Source organism: Haliotis rubra, unplaced genomic scaffold, assembly GCF_003918875.1.
Source record: "Haliotis rubra isolate DU_JTF1 unplaced genomic scaffold, ASM391887v1 Scf63, whole genome shotgun sequence".
In the NCBI taxonomy this organism is placed as follows: Eukaryota; Metazoa; Mollusca; class Gastropoda; order Lepetellida; family Haliotidae; genus Haliotis; species Haliotis rubra.
This window is the reverse complement of record NW_025767335.1, coordinates 2,508,808-2,531,523: the sequence shown is the minus strand read 5'-3', so window position 1 is coordinate 2,531,523 and position 22,716 is coordinate 2,508,808. Positions and strand designations below refer to the sequence as shown.

The 22,716-nt window shown below is 48.8% G+C and overlaps 1 protein-coding gene across 1 annotated transcript; it reads left to right on the top strand.

Annotated features, from left to right (window-relative positions):
• The first annotated feature begins 1,084 nt into the window (after window positions 1-1,084).
• Window positions 1,085-21,588, top strand: LOC124256551 (perlucin-like). The gene is made up of 4 exons (XM_046690535.1): window positions 1,085-1,249; window positions 2,050-2,138; window positions 20,014-20,104; window positions 21,187-21,588. Exons 1-4 carry the CDS (start codon window positions 1,189-1,191, stop codon window positions 21,426-21,428), a joined length of 483 nt encoding a protein of 160 aa, XP_046546491.1. The 5' UTR covers window positions 1,085-1,188; the 3' UTR covers window positions 21,429-21,588.
• Window positions 21,589-22,716: the final 1,128 nt, after the last annotated feature.

Below are 22,716 nucleotides of genomic sequence, written 5' to 3'. Positions count from 1 at the left end.
CAACAGGACAACATGACAACCTTCCCATGGCCAGCTCACGGGTGTCATATTGTTACTGAGTACCTCCAACAGGACAACATGGCCACCTTGCCATGGCCAGCACACGGGGGTCGTATTGTTACTGAGTACCTCCAACAGGACAACATGACCACCTTGCCATGGCCAATACACGGGTGTCTTATTGTTACTGAGTACCTCCAACAGGACAACATGACCACCTTGCCATGGCCAACACACAGTCAAGACTTGTCAGGGTTACCTTTGGACGACACGTACATCACCGTCAAAACCCACCGACCACTCTCAACGATCTGGGAGCTACCCTGCAGGAAGAATGGGACGTTTGATTTGGAGCATGCGTGGGATTGTCCCAAGAAGAGAGAATAGAGTAATGAGTTTGACGTTTCATGGTAAATAACGTGACAGACCGTAAGGCGCTTTGGCTTGTCATCTGACTAAATCTATGGTCCCTTGACGTTCAAGGACTAATGCAAATCTTAGTCAGTCTGTTACACTGTTAAACTATTTATCTAAAGAAACAAAAATCAGAAGACACAAATGATCAATTGTGGTGACACCTGTGTATTGAATATCCCCTGTTTAATAGTGGAGATGGATATACATAAGATCTTAAAGACGAGGGGTCGTGATTTAAAAAGTCTGGAACATGACTAACTGACGCGTTGTTCCTCCTGTGTTGCCTATTGAGAGACAAAACCAAATACCACTACAATAGCTAGTTTATGGACATGTGTTTGCCACGTGTGTCATAGGTGTGACAGGATACCGTTACTTGTCTGGCTTATAATATCTTTAAAGGGGTACTCGGCCCCACTAAATGGGTAGCCCTACCAAGCCCGAATTAAGTTATTCAAAACGATCTTTTATTGTCTGTTTACTCAAATATTAAATTGTTATGAATCGAACGATTAGTCACATGCAATGTCTGACAGGGAACTAAAACAGCGCCACATCTTGACTGGAAATGGACCTATATGTGGCTCCTGAGTCACAACCGTATTTCCCTTCAGGAAATTTAGGTAGTATTTCATTGTCTGTTCAACATTGGCAATCAACGACCATGTTGGGATACATAAAAGCTGCTTATTGTGTCCAAAGCCAAACGCGGCGACTTCGAGTGCTACGTTGACACACCAGTGGCCACAAGCAGCATTGTCTCCCTGCAGTATGAGTCTCAGACTGGTGTTCGTCTCACTGTGCGCACTTGCATCAGTAACTGTTGCTGAAGGTAAATATTTTCATCATAATATTTCAAGTTTAGTTCATCTTACTATGTGAGCCTCTTGTCCGGGATCTGTCAAATAACACTGGACCGTTGAAACGTCATATTTCTGAATTAAATTTGAGTTTGTTAAAAAAGTCCGATTTCAATATGGCTGTCAAAGCACATATGGTCTGTATTTCCTGATTTTTTTCTTCGCTTGACATTTACATGTTCATGTCCTCGGCCGTATTATTGCTTGAATACTATTGTCCAAATAAAATTCATTCACATTTCAGGACATATTTTCTTTAAATCTATAGATCTTAGTTAGAAATTTGCCAGGAAGTACTGCTATTTTGAAACGATGGTGTCATAGTTACATGTCTGTTCTTACATTTGTGTATTAACAATGAGGGGCGGTGGGGTAGCCCAGTGCTTAAAGCGTTCGCTCGTCACGCCGAAGACCCTGGTTCGATTCCCCACATGGGTACAATGTGTGAAGCCCATTTCTTGTGTTCCCCGCCTTGATATTGCTGGAATATTGCTACAAGCGGCGTAAAACCATACCCACTTACTCAATCACTTACCAGTGAAAATGTAAGAGGTCTGACTTTGAATCCGTTAATCGTTGTGTTGTGTTAAAGTTTCCACTTTTATGGATTGTAAGTGTGTTAACAAGACGCCACTGCCACTGAGCAGATACATGTATGTTTTAACGTGCTCCCCTTTGCTTCAGTACTGGAGTTCCCTATAGCTGAATGTGGAATTGTACAAACGTCCAATAACCAACAGATGAATATTTAGTCTGCTGAATTGTTTTGCAGATACGACTCGGTGTCCTAGGGGATTTCTTGAGCACGGATCTTCTTGCTATTGGTTCTCCAACATAACGGGATCATTTGCTGAGGCAAGAGTAAGTATGTAACTGTTGTATTTAGACAGAAACTTCACGACACGTAAGCATCCGGCTTTACTGAGCTGGAATCTTAAACCTTATAGACGTCACTGGTGTACGCTGGTAGTATATACAATAGCGGTACGAGATCAATTCCAAGAAAAGACTCTGTAAAGCTTTATTTATGAAATAAAGCTTTTGTCAGGCCCTTATCTCTCTCCGCTAGTGTGTATACCACTGTTTGAATCCCCAGTTAACTTCCTGGTCACTATGACCGCGAACCAACACTTTCCTGATCACGTGACACTATTGTGATCGCCCTATATCATGTTGACCTCGACGAAAAAGTTTAATGTGAATCGCCTATGAGCTCTTTGGTCTTCGTGATGAAAGCTTGTTGGGCTTGTTGTACCCCTTGTTCTACGTACTTTTTTTTCTCGGCTTCGCTGACGGCAATCTTACGAGACTTGGTTCGAATCTCTTGTTTCATCTCGTGGTACTTGGTGAGCTCAGAGAGGACCAAACGAAACTCCTCCTCCAAGATCTTGTTGTCAGTGAGGGCCGTGGTCACTTACCGTGTTCAGCTTTGCTTCAGCTAGAACCCTGATCTCGTTGTGTTTCAATGCTTTACCTTGCAGTCTGCGGGATACAAACTTAAACACCATCCCCACCAACCCTGACACCCCAGCTGTTATCTCGATGCCTAGCACTATGGGTGCGGCCACGATGGTGGTCAACAACCCAACACCTACCGCCCCTAGTCCCATGCTGGTTGTCATAAGGGCGGTATCAGCCCTGTCCACAACATTGAAAGCTCTATGGTACTTCTTGTATAACGCTGCCCGTCTGTCGCGGTCTTGTTCTAGTTGGCGTTTTGCGTCGCATAACTGCCTCAAGCGGAACCCATCTATAGTTTCCAGGGTCTTCGCTACTTCTTCTACGACTGTTTTATACTAACCAACGGGGTTTTTAATTGGTCTTCATTTAATAGTCGATCAATGTATATTTGAAAGCTGATAAGGCCTAGCCTCTTGGGTAGGATAATAAAGGAGGTCAATAGGTGACGTTTGTTTTATACTTCAAGGGGGTGTGTTATTAAGGGCACACCCCCAGTGAGGGGTCCGAGCTCAGTTATATCACGATACGACAAGGGAGGCCAAAATGGATATGAATCTGACAAATCTATTGTGGTAAAGGTAAAAAGGCGCTAACCCTAACCCCCCATCCAGACTCATCAATGCCGCCTTTGACAAAGACTTCTATGATGAGTGTGGAGCCTGGGGACATCATCATAGAATATGGTAGGTCAGCGTATAAGTTGAATGATAAAGGTGCACCACTGGCTGTATCTAACATGTAGCCCGGGCGATGTAGTGTTTGGGAAACTCTTAGACTCTGAGGGGCCGTGGTGAAAACCCCGAGCAAGATACCGTTGTTCTTAATTTCGGTGATATAACCATCCTTGTCAAATGAGACGTAAGGTGTGGTGAGGGTCATGTTGCTCAACCATTCGGGTTCTTTAATGTCTGCCAGGGACACCCGCCTATACACGTTGTCTTTCAAGTGTAGGACGTATAAGGTGTATTCCTCGCCGTACTGATCGAATCCCTCTGTGTCTCCTAGGTCCCCGAGTGTGATGTTGGGGCGATGACTGGTCATTGCTATATTATTATTACAAGATAGTTTCCAACTGTTTTTCTGATAACTTCTCAGGGGTGCACCTCACCCCCATGAGGTGTATGTTGTCGGGTAGGAAGATCTTGGTGAGTGATATCGTGTCTTCCACGGTCACAGTGACCCCCTGCAGACTGGTGTGGGAGTCGACACCCACCCGCACGTAAACAGTGCAAACGTGATAGTTTGATCCCCTTCACAACTTCCACTTCGCGCTGCGATGGTTCACCTAGGTAGACTTGGATGACCAGCGTGGAGTTCGCTGGTAGACTCTCCAGGATGTTGACCACGCCTTCGAATTCAGACACCACCTGCAACCCCACGTTTTGCGTCCCGGGCTTGCTCGACAGCATGTGGGCTGCCATATTGGAGAGTGGGCTGATGACTACACTACGCCTCTGCGTCGGGACGTAAGCCACGAGCAGGGTTCCGTTGTTCACGACTTTGTTTAGCTAGTTGTCTTTGTTCTCCATGAACACGTATGGCGAGAGCCGTGCCTAATGTTGAGAAACCAGTAGTGAGAGGGTAACAACACCCACTTGTCGTTGTCGGTGAAGACGAGGGTATACGGCTTGTTTCGGGCGACGGTCGTGCTCTCGACGTCTTCTAGGTCGAGCAGTTTGCCGCCGAACGATGGGTATACCGACCCTCTATCATCACCGACAACAGCTGCGGACTAGGTCGAGCCGAGTGTTGAGGGCCGCTCTTGATATATCGACTATATCACCTAGGGTTCTACCGGAGGGGACTTCAACGCGCATTTGTAAATGCTGTTTGTAAGTTGTAAAGGATACAGTCCACCCGCTACTCCGGGGTCGTCGAAAAGATGGGTTTACCACGCGGAGTTTCGTGCGGTGTCACCAGATTGAACAATTCGATTCGAACGTGGACACGTGTGGGCGTTTTGTGGATTTCGTCGCGGAGGGCGCTGGTGGAGTGCGGATAGCGCTGTTCCAGCATCGTGGAGTGCCGGACTGCTTCACGATGCTCAGAAACAGTTCGTGGCTAACGTCGAGGGATGCTATTAATGCTCCAGTTGATCTACCGAGTGCCATCCAACGCGGTTACCCTCATTTGATTAAAAATTCCTTCAGCCGTGACATACACCAGCCCAGCCACAACGATGGCTGCCCACAGGTTTTGCCGGAGCCACGTGGCATGTTTTAGCCAGCATGCTCAGCAGCCACGAACGATGCTACCCAGGATGCGGGCAGGACCCGGCGACCTTACCCGCGAAGTTTAGCCAGGGCCTCCCCGAGTTTCCAGGTGTCTTCTAACCCAGTCTCTGGCGTCGCCACCACTTGGGGGTGTTGGTGTACCTCCACCCGTCAGCGATACAACCAGTGTCGATATGATGAAGCCCAATGCAGTCAGAACGCTGACGATGTTGATCCCTTGCTCTTGGAAGAGGTGGAAACCCCGACCCCGGCCCCGACACAGGAGGCCCCGGCACAAGTCACTAAGCAGAAGAACCCTAAGAGAGTCGCCGCTGGTAGAAAAGGTGGTTTGGCTGAGCGCCACAGTAACTATACTCTGTGGGTTGTAGGTGCAACTGCTGCGGTTGCCGCGGTTTTCATGCTACGTAAATCCCCAAAGCCAACCACACCCCCACAGAAACAAGTAGAGGTCAACCCCCATATTATGTTGTAATTAAATATATGTTTCTATATCATATATATCATGTCTGAGGGAAAACGTTCGTTAACGAAGCATACCACGCCACTGTGGTCGCCGGCCCTAGCCGTAGGATACACTCTGTTGACCAAGATGGTCCTCAAACAACCGACTACCAAGCATGCTCATCATGAACCTGGGTATGGCGATGGCCACCAAGGACATCCTCGTGAAGCAAGGGGATCATATCGGGGAATATTTTTGAAGTAAATATAGGCATATATAGGATGGCTACGATCGCTATGATGGTCGGGGGCATTAGTCAACGTCCTGGAACGCGAAGAAACGTATGCAGAGGCTCGATTACATTAACGAACAACTCAAGCCATGCCGTTCGAACGTTCAAGGACTTCGACGATGCCGCGAAAAAACACTACCTGCTAACCGGCAAACAGCTCGAACCAATCGAGGAACCCACACTCTCCCAGGACTACGCACCCAGCCGGGGCAAAGGACCGAGAACTAGCCTTCGTCATGATAGGCCTAGCAGCGACTGCGTTAATCGCAAAAGCAATTAAACTAGGTACACATATGAGTATACAATGAGACCTGCCCCGTATCGATGCCAGTGCGTGCTTATGGGGAAGACCAAGACCTCTGCGGTAGGAGATGCAGGACCGAGGTACTACTGTTGTTTCACAGGAGGTGTTTTCGCGAACTACACGTGCTCCGTGCGGTATCGAGGGGTTAAATGCAACTACTGCTTATGTAAAGCCCACGGGGCAAACGTAGTCCGCGCACCAGCTTATCTACGAGAGGAAAAGGACTACATAAACGAACGTAGGCGCCTCCTTAAAATGGAGGCCTAATTAGAGACTGTACACCTAGGTATAATAATGCCTGCATTCGTGCGTACCATAACCCCGAAGGTTACCTGAAAAGCTGGAAAGCTGAAAGCATACCCATGACCGGCATCAATGCTCTGATCACCGGTATACTCGAAGAGGAACTGAATGACCTGGGACGCTTCCAATTTCATGCAAGTGGCATGGGCTAAGGGTGGCGTTAGGTATACTTTCCCCATCACAGGTGGGCGAGAAATCACGACTCAACCTGAGCTAGATAAGTACCTCAACACCTCATTACAAAACATACAAGAATACCTGGAACGCTTCCCCCAAGGTTCAGAGCGGGTTGAGTGCAGAATCAAAACGGTCTACCTAAGCATAGCCGATTACGACGCTGAAGTAGCCCTACTAGCACCAGCCCTCCACCCGCTCACAGCAAAGTTCCACTAAGGATTTTATGGCGCCTCCTTTATTTTTTAGTTAAGGTTGGAGGAGTTACCTCCCTTGCTGGTGACCCAATTAGAGATTGTATACACCTTGGTATAACAATGCCTACTGTCCGAGCTCAAGCATATTGCGAGAGAACGAGGTGTAGTGGAGTACTCTCGATTGAGGGAAACCCCAGCTGTTTAGCTTACTAGACATTCAACCCCCTCCAACGGTGAAACAACTCAGACTCCAAACCAGAGGCTGGGGCTGGGGGTTATTCCCGTATGAGGAAAGCCGGGCTAGTCGCACTGTTGCACACACACACGTACAACGACTCACGGTGAAACAACTCAAACTCAAAGCATTCCCGTATGGGGAAACCCGAGCTCGTCGAACTGTTCCATCAGCACAGAGTCGTTGATCTACAGTTTGTGCGCACTGAACGTGCTTCTAGGTAACTACCTGAGAGGCTGGCGCATGCATGTAGATAAGAACATAGACATCGGCGACGTCAAGCCTCCTGATGACTGCCAAAGTTAATGAGGAACTGAACGACCTGGGAAGCCTCAAGTTTTAAATAACGGTAAAGATGTGCAGCTTTGATAAACAGCAGACGCACGGTGCTATTGAGTACGTTCAGCCTTAATTCCGAGGTAAACAAAAGTCGCGACTCAGCCCGAGACGATAGATGAGTCCATCGACACCAGTCTTCAGCAGATACGGGAATACCTGGAAAGCTTCACGCACGCGACCAATCAAAATGTGAGGGAAAAACATATTTTTTGTGAGCGGTGCCTGCACGGCTTCACCGGGCCGACCTGCTGGAATCACACCAGGAGGATTGCCTAGGCGTGGGCAGACGGCCATACGAATCGACATGCCCAAGGAAGGCGACAATATCCTAAAATTTGACAACCACAAGAACCAGATGTCCGTGCCTTACATCATCTACGACGACTTCGAAGCCCTCGTTAAACCCGTTGACATCGGGCCGGCTCCCAACACGTACAAAATGCAAGAGCACGAGGCCTGTGGGTTCGGATACGTGGTCGTCCGATGCAATGGGGAAACGAATGCTCCCGTGGTGTACAGGGGTCCCGACGCGGCTGAAAAGTTTCTAAAGTGCTTGCAGCACGAAGAAAAACCATCAGGAAGAGGTTGTGGTTCCCCTGCGTATCACCCAAGCTGACCGGCGAGCTCACGACAGCACTCACGTATGCCACGTGTGCGACGGCCCGCTGAACGGTGATTCGGTGAGAGATCACTGTCACATCACCGGTGAGTACAGAGGCGCCGCTCACAGCACATGCAACCTCAAGCTCAGAATCAACCCCAAGACAATCAACATCCCCCTGATCTTCCACAACTTGAGAGGGTACGACTCTCACTTGATCATGCAGGCCATCGCAAGGGTCGACGGCAACCTGACGTGCATCCCCAACAACATGGAGAGATACATCTCCTTCTCCCTGAACAGCCTGAGGTTCATAGACTCAGTTCAGTTCCTGCTGTCGTCTCTCGACAGTTTGGTCAAGGCCAACGATACCTTCCCCATCACCGATCGATACACCGACACCGAGACTCAGCCCCTGCTGATGATGAAGGGTGTTTACACCTACGAGTACATGGACAGCTGGGCCAAGTTCGCCAACTCGGCCATCACCCAGTGCAATTACGACCACGCCCAGAATGTGTGGGAGAAACTGGGCTGCAGGAACCTGCGTGATTACCACGACCTGTACTTGAGAACGGACGTACTCCTGCTGGCTGACGTGTTCGAGACGTTCAGAAAGACGTGTTTCAAGCAGTATCAACTCGACCCCGCGTGGTACTACACCAGCCCCGGTCTCTCTTGGGATGCCTTGCTGAAAAAGACCAGAGTTAAGCTTGGACTCCTTACCGATTACAACATGCACCTATTCATCAGGAAAGGATTGCGAGGGGGGATCTCCATGGCTGCCAATCGGATGCAGCGAGAGCCAACAATAAGTATGTTAAGGGACTACGACTCTAGCAAGCCCACCAATCATCTCCTCAGTAGTAGTGTACCTCGTCACCCTGGCGTCGTTTTCAAGATGGCGGCACATCCGGTCCCCATGGGCGCCGCCATCCTGGATCCGGTCACTTCCGGTCAGGGGAGATCACTCGGGTTCCGGTTCCGGTTCCGGTGTGTGCGCACGCGTGGCGATGACGTCACGTCCGGTTCCGGTGGGTGCGCGCGCGTGAGGATGACGTCATCTCCCCAAGATGGCGGACGCGTTTCAAGATGGCGGACGCGATCCAAGATGGCGGACGCGATCCAAGATGGCGGACGAGTTTCAAGATGGCGGAACGGGCGAGCGGCGGACGGGACGGAGAGGGAGGGGAAGGAGAGGAGGGGAGGGAGGGAGGGAGGGAGGAGGGAGGGAGAGGGGTGAGGCGGACGATGGCGTGGCTAGACAAGTGTGTGTGTGTGTGTGTGTGTGTGTGGTTAAAAGCTTTTGGATGTAGCAATCTTTCGAGCAAGGTGGGTGGCCCTGAAAAGGGCCGTTGGTATGTGAACCAGGCAGGTTAGCATTCACAGAGGAGATGGAGACCCCGAAAAATAAATTTTCCGGGGCACACATCATCGTGCTGCTGTTGCCCTCTCTTGATGATGCCTTCCCCACAGTAGAGGCATATGTAGAAGTCAGCTCCTGGGACGACATCAAAGTGATTCGAGGGATACGCTTTAAAACAGGTAGGGCAGATAATCAGTCGCCATTTTGATGACCATTTTGGTAATGTTTTCGCTGCCATTGTTGGTGGTGGTGGCGCTACCGTGTCTCCTGTTGTAGGTGGTGGTGGGGCTGCCGCTGCTTCTGTTGCCGTTGTTGGTACCGGTTCTGTAGGTGTTGTTGTTGCCTCTTCCATTTTGATGCCAGCCTTCCCTTGTAAGGTAGGGCTGCACCGCAAGCATTGCCGTCTACCACAATTTTTCCGGTAAGGCGCGGTCGCATGACTTCCACTTTTCTTGTATCCATGTTGCATCAAGATAGCCCTCACTGACCCATGCTGGAGTTTATATATGGGCGACGAGACAGCGATGATGTGTCGTCGATGACGTGGTATCCATGACGTCATGGTCGCGCGTGAGGGTAATGACGTAGAACCGATGACGTCACCGTGAGGTGGTAAAGCGCCCCATGGCCTTGGATTGGCTGAGCTCTCACTATATATGATGAGAGGGATGACCGAAGCAGTGTTACAACCAGCAATCATGTCTGGAGAAAACTGGGATCTGGAACTCATGTCCTTGGAGACAGCATCACCACCCTTACCGGCATGGCAGTGTCAGCAATGCCATGGCTGCCTGCCCGTCTACGCCAATGGCTCCATTGTGTACAATGGTACCTTTCAATGTGTCTACTGTAAGACAGTGTTAAAGGACACTTATATCAGGCGTTTAACTCATGGGAGCAAGTGCCCCATAAAACAAAGATGGCCATTCATCCCTGCCAATGTAGGTGCCAACTCTGGTCCCTTGGAGTGAGGGGTACACTCTAAAAAACGGCCCTTTTCAGGGCCATCCATCTCTCAAAAAAGAAGCGTTCATTTCAATGGCAACAACAACAACAACACTAGGTTGACATTTTTCAAACGTTTTATTTCCCCCGCTAACAAGAACACTTTGACAAAAGAGACAGGATTAGGGGCGTCCCTGATCTTTTGTTTACAAACGGTATGAACTGTAACATCAGAACTGTAACATCATCACATCAGAACGATAAGGTTGTGTCCTTTGGCAGGGGTGTGGATCATGGCCAGCGTTGTTGTCTGTCAGGCGTGTGGGTTGAAACCAACGTCTTACACGTTCTTCATTGACGAGGGTATCATAGGGATCAAACTGTTCCATCACTTCGTCAAAAGACCATCCACGGGCACGATGAGCCAGTACATACAAACAGTACATCCCACAAGAGGCACTGAACCAGGGTTGAAGTGACTGACCATTCCACTGTTGTTGGAGCCATCCGGCGAAGGTCAAGACATTCCGAAAAGTCTGGATGCTGTTGGTAGGGATGGAGTCCATAACTGTCAAAGTAGTCCATGGCACCTGGTGCTGGGCGATACGCACACCCAGTGTTGTCCTGGGAGATGGCTGGGGTCCGTGTTGACAATGTAGGCTTAAGGATAATGTCCCTCCTGCTGTTCACACAGCACGGTGGTGGCAAAGTGATCTGGGGCAAAGGAACCTTGGTAGAGGGGTCGCGCAGCAGGGGATCCTGTTATGCGTAGGGCGTTCAAGTGTTTGGTTGTCAAGCCACTGTAAAATGCGTCTACAGAGCAGAGCATGGTTTCGATCCACGGGCCTCTGGGTTATGAACCCAGCACGCTTCCACTCGCCACTCTGCTCTCCTTCTCTTTGTGACAGTACCTATGACATGGTAAAGCGTGACCATGGCCTCCACCAGGTCTGAGTCTAAGAACAGGGTTGAGGGGAGACCATGGACTCCACCAGGTCTGGCCCTGAAGAGAGAGACAACATAACACAAGAGTGCAATACAATCACATTTTATTGAATGATAGAGCAACAGATGAACAAGGCAATCACATTTTATGGGTTAAACATCAATAGATCAGAGCATGTCTGCATCAAAAGTCCATGGGAGGGATGTGTTCACTCTTTATAGCCATAGGGGAGAGTTTCCCTGGGGACGCCTTGTGGGTCGTACTGCACTCGGCGTTTGGTGTGTAGACAAAGCGATAGGTTTTGGTGGTGTCCTTGGACAACAACACGTTGCCCTGACGAAGTCCTCCGCGAATGATGCGGTGCGGAGTGCGGGACCGTGATGTTGGCTTGATCCCTCTGACAGGCGAGGTTCTTCATGCTGTCAAAGTTGACATGTTGGCTCGCCCTGTGATTTAAAGTAAATCCCGGACCTTGCTGATGCCCACACTGCCGTCAGATTGAGGATGACGCAGCTTGTAGCCATAATTCTTGGGTCCTGCTGAGACAAAGGTTTGAATGCTGTTGCCCCCTCCTAGTTCATCAGTCAGCTCCCCAAAGGTATCTCCCAGGGGAGGATTGTAGCTTAGTGGATGGTGAATGTAGATGATACTGTCCGTATCAAAATAGAGGACACGTCGATCCAAGGGTTGCAAATAAGAATACAACTTGAGACGGGCTTGTGATGTCACCAAGGCTGCAATGGCCACATTGTGGGCTGGGTGGGGTCGTGAAATTCTGTCTGAGGTTTGCGAGTGACACAGATGAGATCTTCATTGATGATGTTAATGTTTTTCACCACACAGCGCTCATCCTGGAGGAGGGCAAAGTACCTCTCAGGGGAACTGATATATTCCGTCTTGTCAAACCCAGCGTTGACCAAACTTGCCCCAGTGATTGTTCAGGCAGGCTTTGGCTAAGGCACGTAGTCCTGGGTTTTTCTTGAATGTGAGCAGGATCCAAGGTGGCTCCCTCTTTTTGCTGTATCTCGTTGATGTAAGCGTCTGGGTCTGGACAACCTTCGGGGTATCCACTGGCCTCTTGCTTGATCTTGAAGAAATTGTTCACATGCTTGGCAAACAGTCCTCCTTCTTGAGTGTCAGGGTCGTAGGTGGCGAGCGTGTCAAAGTGCCAAGCCTCAAAGATGTGAAGCACCTGATAGCCACACTTTTCAACAGCAAACTAAAGCTCCTTGCTGACGTAGGTACCGATCCATGCCGGTCTTCATCCCCATGGGGGCAGGAAGCATCCAACTGCTCTTCAGCACACGTACGGCACAGAGGAAATAACAACTTACCCTGGACACGGTAAGGAAGAACAGGATAGAGGTCGGTGGGTGGCAAGACTCGGCACTGGATCAGACCGTGGAGCTCAAACAAGTCAGACACGGGAGGATGATCTTTGATCTCGGGATGTCCCCGCGGAAAAAGTACCATACTTGCAGATGTAGGGGTACAGCGAGCAAACGTCCACATATTTGATTTCTTCATCTTCCTTGGCCGTGAGTACAGTTTGGTGGCGTTGGTGCGACCTCCAAAGAAAGCATCTCTGGGATCAACGGGTCAGGCATGTAGGCATGGGGTCCTTGCAGTGGGGTCAGGAAGGCTCTCAGGTCACCATTGTCTTTCTGTTGTTTCAGAAAATCACATTCCCAGAGGGTCACCACTTGGTCGATGTCGGGATGTTGGCGTAACACACCCAGTCGGTACATGGTATGATGGTATCATTCCCAAGGGTTGTACCCAAGGTCCGTGGGGTTCACATCGGCCCGTCTTGTAACAGCGAGTACATCCATGCCAGAAACAGCCCAAGTATTCGTACACGGTGCGTGTCTTGGCGTCGTAGCCATCCACCATGTAGCGACTACCGTCAGCACAGTCAAAGCCTACTTCTCCACCATTCCGAGCATGTTGAATGTGGACCCCAGGGTGTTGATGCATGACCCAGTTGAGCCAGTGGAGACACTGAAGCGAGTAGCGACGCTGGGGGTGATAACCTTGAGTAGGTAGGATGGCAATGGTGCGGGGTTCCAAAAACTGTTTTCGGAAGGTGAGCATGCAAGCCATGGGTAGAGTCACTGCTTCATAGAAAGGGTCCACGTTGTTCTGTTGGATGAATATGTTGCGGAATGCAGCACAGCCTCGACGCAAAATGTCCACATCACTCTGACAGTAGGTCAACAATTCTTCATCCAGATCAAAGACAGTCCCTTCAGCCACCCGTGCATCGTACCAGGCCAAGAAAGCTTTACGTTCGGCAGAAAACATGCTCTCAGGATCGTAAAGTAGACACGGGAGGATAAGGACCCACATAGCCTTGGTGAGCTTCGGTGTTGAAGAAGTGAGGGAAGTAGCCTTTCTTGAGTTCCGTCAATGCAAACGTTTTGGAAACTGCTTCAGAGCCATCGTGAGGAAGTGGAGTGAATCCTTGAAAACAAGGCGTCCCACGGTCATCTGCAAGATGTGATTCCCTCGAAGTGTGACCTGGGGTGCTTTCACGAGATGTTGATGGAAGTACTGTTGGAGCAAGTGTCCATCATACCCACGGTAGTTGTGAGCAATGACCCAAACGTCGTCATCATCAATGGTAGGGGAAATGTCGTCTTCCATCGTCTTGTTCTTTGTCGTCGTCTTGTTGTTCTGCATCATCATCGGGTTCTGGTGATGACAGTTTGGGTTGTTTCGAGGCACAGGCTGACGGCTGCTGCTGGGATGCCTTACGTTTCTTCTTCTGCTTCTCTTTTTTTTTTCCGCCAAACGCATCAGCCAGTCGCCCATGTCCTTCAAAGGTCGTAGATCCCCGAAACACTTTGATGCGGCTAGGCCCTTCTCCTTCTTTACGCCAGGGACACTTTTCGCACAGTTGATCCGAGGCCTCGGAAATACAATTTCCACATCCCAGATGCACCACACACAAGTTTGGGGAACATGAGTTCCTTGATCTTGAGTTCATTCAAAGTCGTAGAAGATGAACTGACGCTGTTGTCGTTCTTTGTCTTCATCCTTGTTTTCACCATCTTCATTTTGTTTCGTGGTTCGATGACGGACATGTAACACTGGTGGTTGGGTTTCAAGGGTTCTTTGCAGATCTTACAGTCACGATTCGTGCCACACTGGTGGTTGGCCATGCCCTGGATTTTTCTCACGTTGACTTTGGCCAGACATCGATGACACGTGTGGATGGTGGAACAGGTGCTGGGATGCTTGGCGGAGGCCGTCTGATGGCGTTGAAAGCAGGTAGGGTTTCGGAACCACCCGCCACATTGGAGACAGGAGAGTCCTTCATTGTCCACGTCGCCACAGTATCCAAGACATTGGCACCAGTGGCATTGAAATTCTCGGGTGCAGCGATGATCTTCAGCGTGGTCGTATCCTTGGTCACAAGTTTCACAGTAATAGACACGACCTGTGAAGGCAGGCATGGATGTAATGACATCGTAATGCTGATGGTGATGATACAAGTGAAGGATCTTGGTGGGTTGAGGCACTTCACTCTTGTACAGGAGTCGATTCATGACATCTTGGGAGCAGACTTTGAGCTGATAGTAAGGTGCCAAACGTTGGCTGAACAACTCCCACGTGGCACGTCCTGTGCGCCAAGGCCCTTCAGGGATCTTGAGTTGATCTAAACAAGCCCTTAGCGCTTTCAAACCGCGCTGGTTTACGATGGTCACACAGGTATTTCCATTCCTTCAGTCCATTCTTTGGACACAGGATCGGGTTGGTGTGCATGGTGACTTGCCACGACCAGGACGCGGGCAAAGCAGAGTTGATCCTCATTCTTGATTTATACGATGCATTGTTTCTTTTCCAGGAAGGCGCGTTTAAGCCAATGAGGTGCCTTGGCGGCCGTTGCCCCTCACCGACGTACGATCAGGATCCTCTACATGCAGTAAGAAAATGTCCATGGTGTCATCGATATATAAGTCGTAGGTTGCTTTGTTGTACTTTTTTCCGCTTCGGCCATGATGTGTTCCCCCTGCAGGTCACCCATCCACGCGAACGCGTGATCTGGATGGGTGTATCCAGGGCTGGAGTGTTCCAGGGTTAATCCCCACGCGATCACCATCCTGACCACCCACATCGTCCCTCAAATCTGCTAACACTGCATCAAACTGTTCTCTGAGCACGACGGAGAGGTCTTCAGGCTGTTGACGCTGCAGCCAAACTGGATTGAACTTCAGGTTGTAGCCAGCTGAGTATCAGTCCGAATTTCTTGGTTGTTTTGGGTCGTCCGCTCCAACTGGTAAGAGCACAGGCTCCTCTTCAAGTTCATCCTCGTTCATTCGTGGTGGCGGGCATGGTGAGAACTGGTAAGACCCACGCTTGAGTCTCGGTTTATAAAGGTCACGTCACCCTATGACGTCACAATAGGGTGTCCTAAAGCGTTGCAATGCACACCATGAGCTTCATTTGTTATTTATAGGAATGATGCCATACCCCATGACGTCACACTAGCCTATCGACCTGTTGAGTCAGGATGAGAGTGGTGCGAACCGATGCAACCGGTGCGAACCAGATGCGTCAAAGTGGCGTCATCAACCCCAGCTATATAAAGTCGAGGTTTTCCAGCTCTCCCCATCAGTTGCTCACTGAAACTAGAAGCATGCAGACGTCTCCGCCTCCGCCTCCTTCCGTTGCGGCTGTGCAAAACAGATGACCACAGTTATCTACACTGTCCCAAGGTGTCCTGTACCGAGTGTGGTGCTCAAGGTCATCGCCATTACGTATGTCCCAAGAAGACCAAGGACAACAACAAGCACGATAACAACACCTGCTACAACTGTGGAAAAAACGAAGGTCATCTCAGTTACGACTGTCCACATCCCTGTCGTCACTGTGGTAAAGAGGACCATAAGAGTATGAACTGCTCTAACAAGGCCCAGAAACGACCGGCTCCCACCCACCAGTCAAGTGAACCTCCAAAGAAAGTGAGTAAACTTGAAAGCCAACATCTACTGGCTCTACTCCATGACAAGGTCCTCCTCGTTCAAGATCGCATAGACACCATGTACTCTCTACTTCAACGCATCTTGGAGTTTGTCGAACCCATGGACGATTCCAGCAGCACTGCCTCCAGTGCACCACCATCACCACAATAGATACCTCGGTGATCTCTCACCCACTTCATACCTCAACGGCCCTTTTCAGGGCCACCCACCTCGCCGAAAGAATGCTACATCCAAAAGCTTTTAACCACACACACACACACACTTGTCTAGCCATGCCATCGTCCGCCTCACCCCTCTCCTCCCTCCGTCCCTCCCTCTCTCTCCTTTCCCCTCTCCGTCCCCGTCCCGCAGCTCGCCCGTTCTGCCATCTTGGATCGCGGCCCGCCATCTTGAAACGCGTCCGCCATCTTGAAACGCGGCCCGCCATCTTGAAACGCGTCCAGCCATCTTGGGGAGATGACGCCATCCTCACGCTACAAGCACTCCACCGGAACCGACGTGACGTCATCGCCATGCGGCGCATTACACCGGAACCGGAACCGAACCCGAGTGATCTCCCTGACCGGAAGTGACCGGATCCAAGATGGCGGCGCCCATGGGGACCGGATGTGGCGCCATTTTGAAAAGGCGCTAGGGTGACGAGGGTACACTACTCTCCTCTATCTCAACGCCAACAACCTGTACGGTTGGGCCATGAGCCGGGGGTTTCGGTGGGTGCCTGGAGATAGACGTCATGAGCATACACCCGGATTCGGGGCAGGTTACATACTCGAAGTTGACTTGGAATACCCAGCAGCATTACACGAAGTCACTGCAAACGGCTACCGCCTGGCCTACATCAGAATGAACCACGGACCTGCGAAAAGCTGGCCACCAGTGACTTCGAAGAACCTGTAGAAGCTCATGAACAACTCGGTGTTCAGTAAGACGATGGAGAACCTGAGGAAACGCTGCGACCCTGAAGCTGGTCCGGGTCGAAAGGGGAAGACAAGCTCAGGAAACTGATAGCCAGCTCGGCATTCAACCGGAGCAAGATATTCACCGACGATCTGGTGGCCCTGCACATGAGGAAAAGCCACATCAAGTTCAACCGACCCGTCTATGTTGGGATGAGCATCCTCGACCTCTCCAAGCACCTGATGTACGACTTCTACTACAACGAGCTCAAGAAGCAGTACGTGCGAGGTGCTGTACACAGACAAGGACTCCCTGCTGATGGAGATTCGAACCGAAAACGTGTACGAGGACATGAAGAAGCACATGAACAGGTACGACACCAGTGACTACCCCAAGGACCATGCCATACACAGCACAGTTAACAAAAAGGTCCTTGGTAAGATGAAGGACGAGTGTGCTGGCATGCCCATAGAGGAGTACATAGGCTTGAGGCCCAAGATGTACTCCATCCTGAAAGCCGACAATAGCAAGATCCGGAAAGCGAAGGGTGTCAAGAAGTACATGGTGAAACAACACATCAAACACGCCAGGTTCAAGGAGGCCCAGTTCAGGACCCGCACCTTCAAGCATCAGGTGAACATGCTGAGAAGCGAAGGGCACAGGATATACGGACTGACGATAAACAAGACGTCCCTGTCGCCGATGGACACTGGCGCTGGATAGCCGGGCGATGGAATCAACACGCACGCTGTCACGGCCTGAGAAAAACTGAACCAAAGACATAGCCGTATGTATACGATGTCACGGAACCAGAGAAAGTTTGAGGCTATTTACTACAGCCTGCATGGGTACTGGAAAGGAGCGAGTGCCATACACAAGCTCGCCAAAATGGCGACAGTATCCCCGGACGAGGCCAAAGCATGGCTGGAAAAACAAGCCCTGTGGCAGATCTACCTACCGGCACCACGCTACGTGCCTAGAAGAAAGTTCGACATTGCCGTGCCCAATAGCGTCCACCAGGCCGACCTACTGTTCCTACCCCGCGATAAGAGTTACAAGTATGCCCAAACCGTCGTGGACGTGGCCAGCCGCTACAAAGAAACCGAACCCTTAACCGCGAAAGACTCGGCCCAGGTAGCCCGCGGATTCGAACTCATATACAAGCGCAGGCCGCTGACATGGCCCACAGAGCTGCAAGTGGATCCCGGATGGGAGTTCATGGGTGCCATGTCACAACTGCTAACCAAGCATGGCGTCCAAGTCAGGCGTGGCGCGGCCGAGACTCATCGCAGCCAAGCCATAGTCGAGAGATTCAATAGGACTTTGGCCGAACGCTTATTCGGGCATCAGTATGCAAGAGAGATGGCCAACCCAGGGGAGACAATCGACTGAATGGGTAGCGCGGCTACCTCAAGTGGTGTCGGCTATCAACCACGAAATAACTCAGCTCACCGGCAAGAAACCGGCCGACGCTATCAAACTGAAATCAGTGACGGCTGCACCATCACGTGGGAAGGAGAAACAGATACCCGACCGGGTTCTCGTGAGATACCTCTATCAGCCGGGAGAACATGAAGGAGACACTAGGAAACGGGCCACCGACCCGACATGGTCGGTCAAAACATACAACATAGATAAAGTGGACATCAAAGACGACGAGCCGAACTTGTACTACTTGAAAGATGGGCCGCCGAGAGGTTTCGTCAGAGAGGATTTATTGATCATACCCCACGGCACAATGTTACCCCCCAAGCAAAATATTTAACACTTACCTTGTCGAGTAATCCCAATAGTGTGACGTAACCAGGAAGTGTTGGTTCGCGGTCATAGTGACCAGGAAGTTAACTGGGGATTCAAACAGTGGTATACACACTAGCGGAGAGAGATAAGGGCCTGACAAAAGCTTTATTTCATAAATAAAGCTTTACAGAGTCTTTTCTTGGAATTGATCTCGTACCGCTATTGTATATACTACCACGCTGAACCAGCTATACAATACGGTATCACCAAGCATATTCGAATCTCCAAAAATGTTTCACTCACAAATCACTTTGAAATCACTAAGCATGTTGAAATAAATAAGCATTTTGGAATCACTAACATTGTTGAAATCATTAAGCATGTTAAAATTCCTAAACATTTTGGAATCTCCTTTAATATGTTGAAATCGCTGGATTGTCTGAGCATGTTGAAATCATTAAGCATGTTGAAATAAATAAACATTTTGGAATCACTAAGCATGTTGAAATTACTAAACATTTTGGAATCACTAAGCATGTTGAAATCGCTGGATTTTCTGAGAATGTTGAAATACTTAAGCATGTTGATATCTTAAGCATGTTGATACCTCTGAGCATGCTGAAATCTATAAGCATTTTAGAATCACTAAGATTGTTGAAACCACTGGGCATGTTTGATTTTCTGAGCATGTCGAAATCACTAAACATTGTAGATTTTCTGTACATGTCGATATCACCAAGCATGTTGAAATATCTGTTACACTTCTTCCTATCTCACACAGCCGGTAAGACCCGACAACAACGACCAATCAGTACATCATACATCCTGTGCGTGAGTGAGTATGGTTTTACGCCGCTTTTAGCAAAATTCCATCAATATCACGACGGGGGACACCAGAAATGGGCTTCACGCATTGTACCCATGTGGGGAATCGAACTCGGGCCTTCGACGTGACGAGTGAACGCTTTAACCACAAGGCTACCCCACCACCCCACACTTTGTAATACTTTCTTTGATATCACTTCCGGGTTAGAATTGGTCTTCAGCAACCCATGCATGTAAGAGGCAACTAACGGGATCGAGTGGTAAGGCTCGCAGGCTTGGTTGACACATATGAACGTATGTTATTTGCGTAGATTGTACATGTTGTTGATCAATGGATTGTCTGGTCCAAACTCAGATATTGACAGATCGCCATCATATAGCTGGAACATTGCTGAGTGTGGCAACAACAACAACCAAACAATCAAACATTCGGTGTTCTCTCTCCAGTCCTACTGCCAGTTCTTTGGGAGTCACCTGGCCAGGGTAACCAGCAAAGATGAGGCCGACTACCTGAGAAGCCGTGCAAATGAAGAAAAGGGTGACCTCTGAATTTATTTCCAAATGGAGTTGCATTAATGGTAGCAATATGAAAACCGTCGTCATAATCTTCTACACACCATAGGCAACACTCATCTTGTTTTATTCACGTTGCTGTATTAAAACTCACCAAGTGTTATTTGTAGTGTTCAAAAACCTCGCCATGTATTATTTGTAGTGTTCAAAAACTCACCATGTATTATTTGTAGTGTTCAAAAACTCACCATGTGGTATTTGTAGTGTTCAAAACCTCACCATGTATTATTTGTAGTGTTCAAAACCTCACCATGTATTATTTGTAGTGTTCAAAAACCCACCATGTATTACTTGTAGTGTTCCAAAACTCACCGTGTGTTATTTGTAGTGTTCCAAAACTCACCATGCCTTATTTGTAGCATTCAAAAACTCATTACATTATACAGGACCACACAGAAACAGCTGTCACACAGTGTCTTCATTTCAACGTACATATTTCAAGAGGCGGTGGGGGTATCCCAGTGGATAAAGCGTTCGCTCATACACGCTGAAGACCCGGGTTTGATTCCCCACATGGGTACAATGTGTGAATCCTACTCCACATTGTGAAAAGAAGCGTCACTGGACAGTACTACAGAGACAACATGCTGACACCTTTTGTTTCATAAAACGTTACTGTGTTACGCAAAATTGTCAACTTTGAAATTTCCTGTCCTATCTTCTCCATGAGCGTTGGTGGCCAGAACATTTACTATCCTGTTTCACCACAGGTTGTAATGTGTGGCCAATTCCTTCATTATTTGCATACAACCATGTCAGCATGTCCCCTACGTTCCACCCTACGTTCCAATACACAATCTTGTTCTTTCTTGACTCTTTTTGGGAGGTGTGGCGGTGCGGGGTGGGGGGTCGGAGTCATGGGAGCAAATGTTTACATCTGATTAGTATCCCCTGAAACAACACGCAAGCACGCACACGCACGCACACACGCACACACACACGCACGCACACGCACACGCACACGCACGCACACACACACACACACACACACACACACACACACACACCTCTGACCAACAGTACGAGATACACAAATCTCTTTTCCAGGCTCTACAGGCTACTGGCTGGGTGCCACTGATCTGATCAAGGAAGGGAAGTTTGTGTGGGAGGGGGGCTCTCCCCTAAACTACACAAATTGGCGTCCTGGGCAACCTAACAACGTCTCGCCACAGCAGCATTGTCTAACGCTCTACAAGAACTTTGAGTATAACTGGAATGATTATGATTGTATTAAAAAGACAGAGTTCATCTGTGAAAGGAAAGTGTCAATGTGCTGCTGCAACAACTGACAGGCGCTCAATGACGAATGTAATACTAAACATCCAGATTGTCCTTTCAAGCTTTCTTCACTAGCAATCCAAGATAACTAGATCATATCTGACTTCACTTTGGCATATGTATACTGTCATGAGAAATAAACATTAATCTTTCCTAGATTAACAAAATGATTTACAATTCTTGTTCCACTTAGTTACAGGCATCATCCTCATCCAATCTATATTTGCATACACATCGCTAAATAGCTTGAAGAAAGACGACCTTGTAACGCTACATTTTATAACAATGACATATGGATTGGGTTACTGGGTATTGAATACACAATGCCACACAGAAAGTGGTCAAATGTAAAATATTTTATATTTGGAATTACAGTTTCTCAGCAAATGTACATATTCTAGTATTTTTGTTCCAGGATTCGAACCCACACACACTAAGTCTGGCACCTAATCGCCAGCAGACAAAGTCAGCAATCTAACCCACTATGGCTTCCACAAAATGGAAGTCGGACAGCCGATCACAAACATTGTGCGTGACTGACGCCGTGGCTGATAGGGTTAGATCGCAGGCCCTCATGTCTTTGCGAGGATTAAAGATTAAAAGAGAAAAATTGAGATGACCCCAAACTTAAAGTACACTTCACAGTACAATAAATCATTATTTATTAAAGTCGGGGGTCATCTCAATTTTTCTCTTTTAATCTTTAATCCTCGCAAAGACATGAGGGCCTGTGGGTTAGATCGCTGGCTGTGTGTGATGACGACTAGGTGCCTATAATTATCTCTATTGGAGATATCTTTAAGACAATTGGAAATATTAGTATTTCAAAATATAGGTGAAAACCATACACCTGCAGTATGATAAAGGTTTCTTGACACAGGTGTGTGGATTACGTTGAAAAGTGATTAGCAAATATCATCAATGCAGCCCAGGGTTCTCCATCTCTCTCCAATACCCGATAGGGACCTTATCGGAACGAATACCCTGGAGTTATCGAGGATGCCCAGGCTCAAAACCTGGGGACATACCCTCGTACTGGATATCTCATATCCTGCCTTACACAAGGCTTTGCCTATTCTGTGGCAAGGACAAGTTCATGTTTATGGCAGTGCTTGGGCTGAGAGTTGAATACCCAGACAATTGAAATGATTGTATCCTCAACCTGTTCATGAACAGAGAGCAATCTAGGGTGTTGATATTCAATATGCAGAATTGCATACCGTTTGGTGTGTCATGAGTTCGAATCCAAGATTTGACTGATTGTGGTCATAGGTTTGTCTGCACCCTACCTGTTTCTGA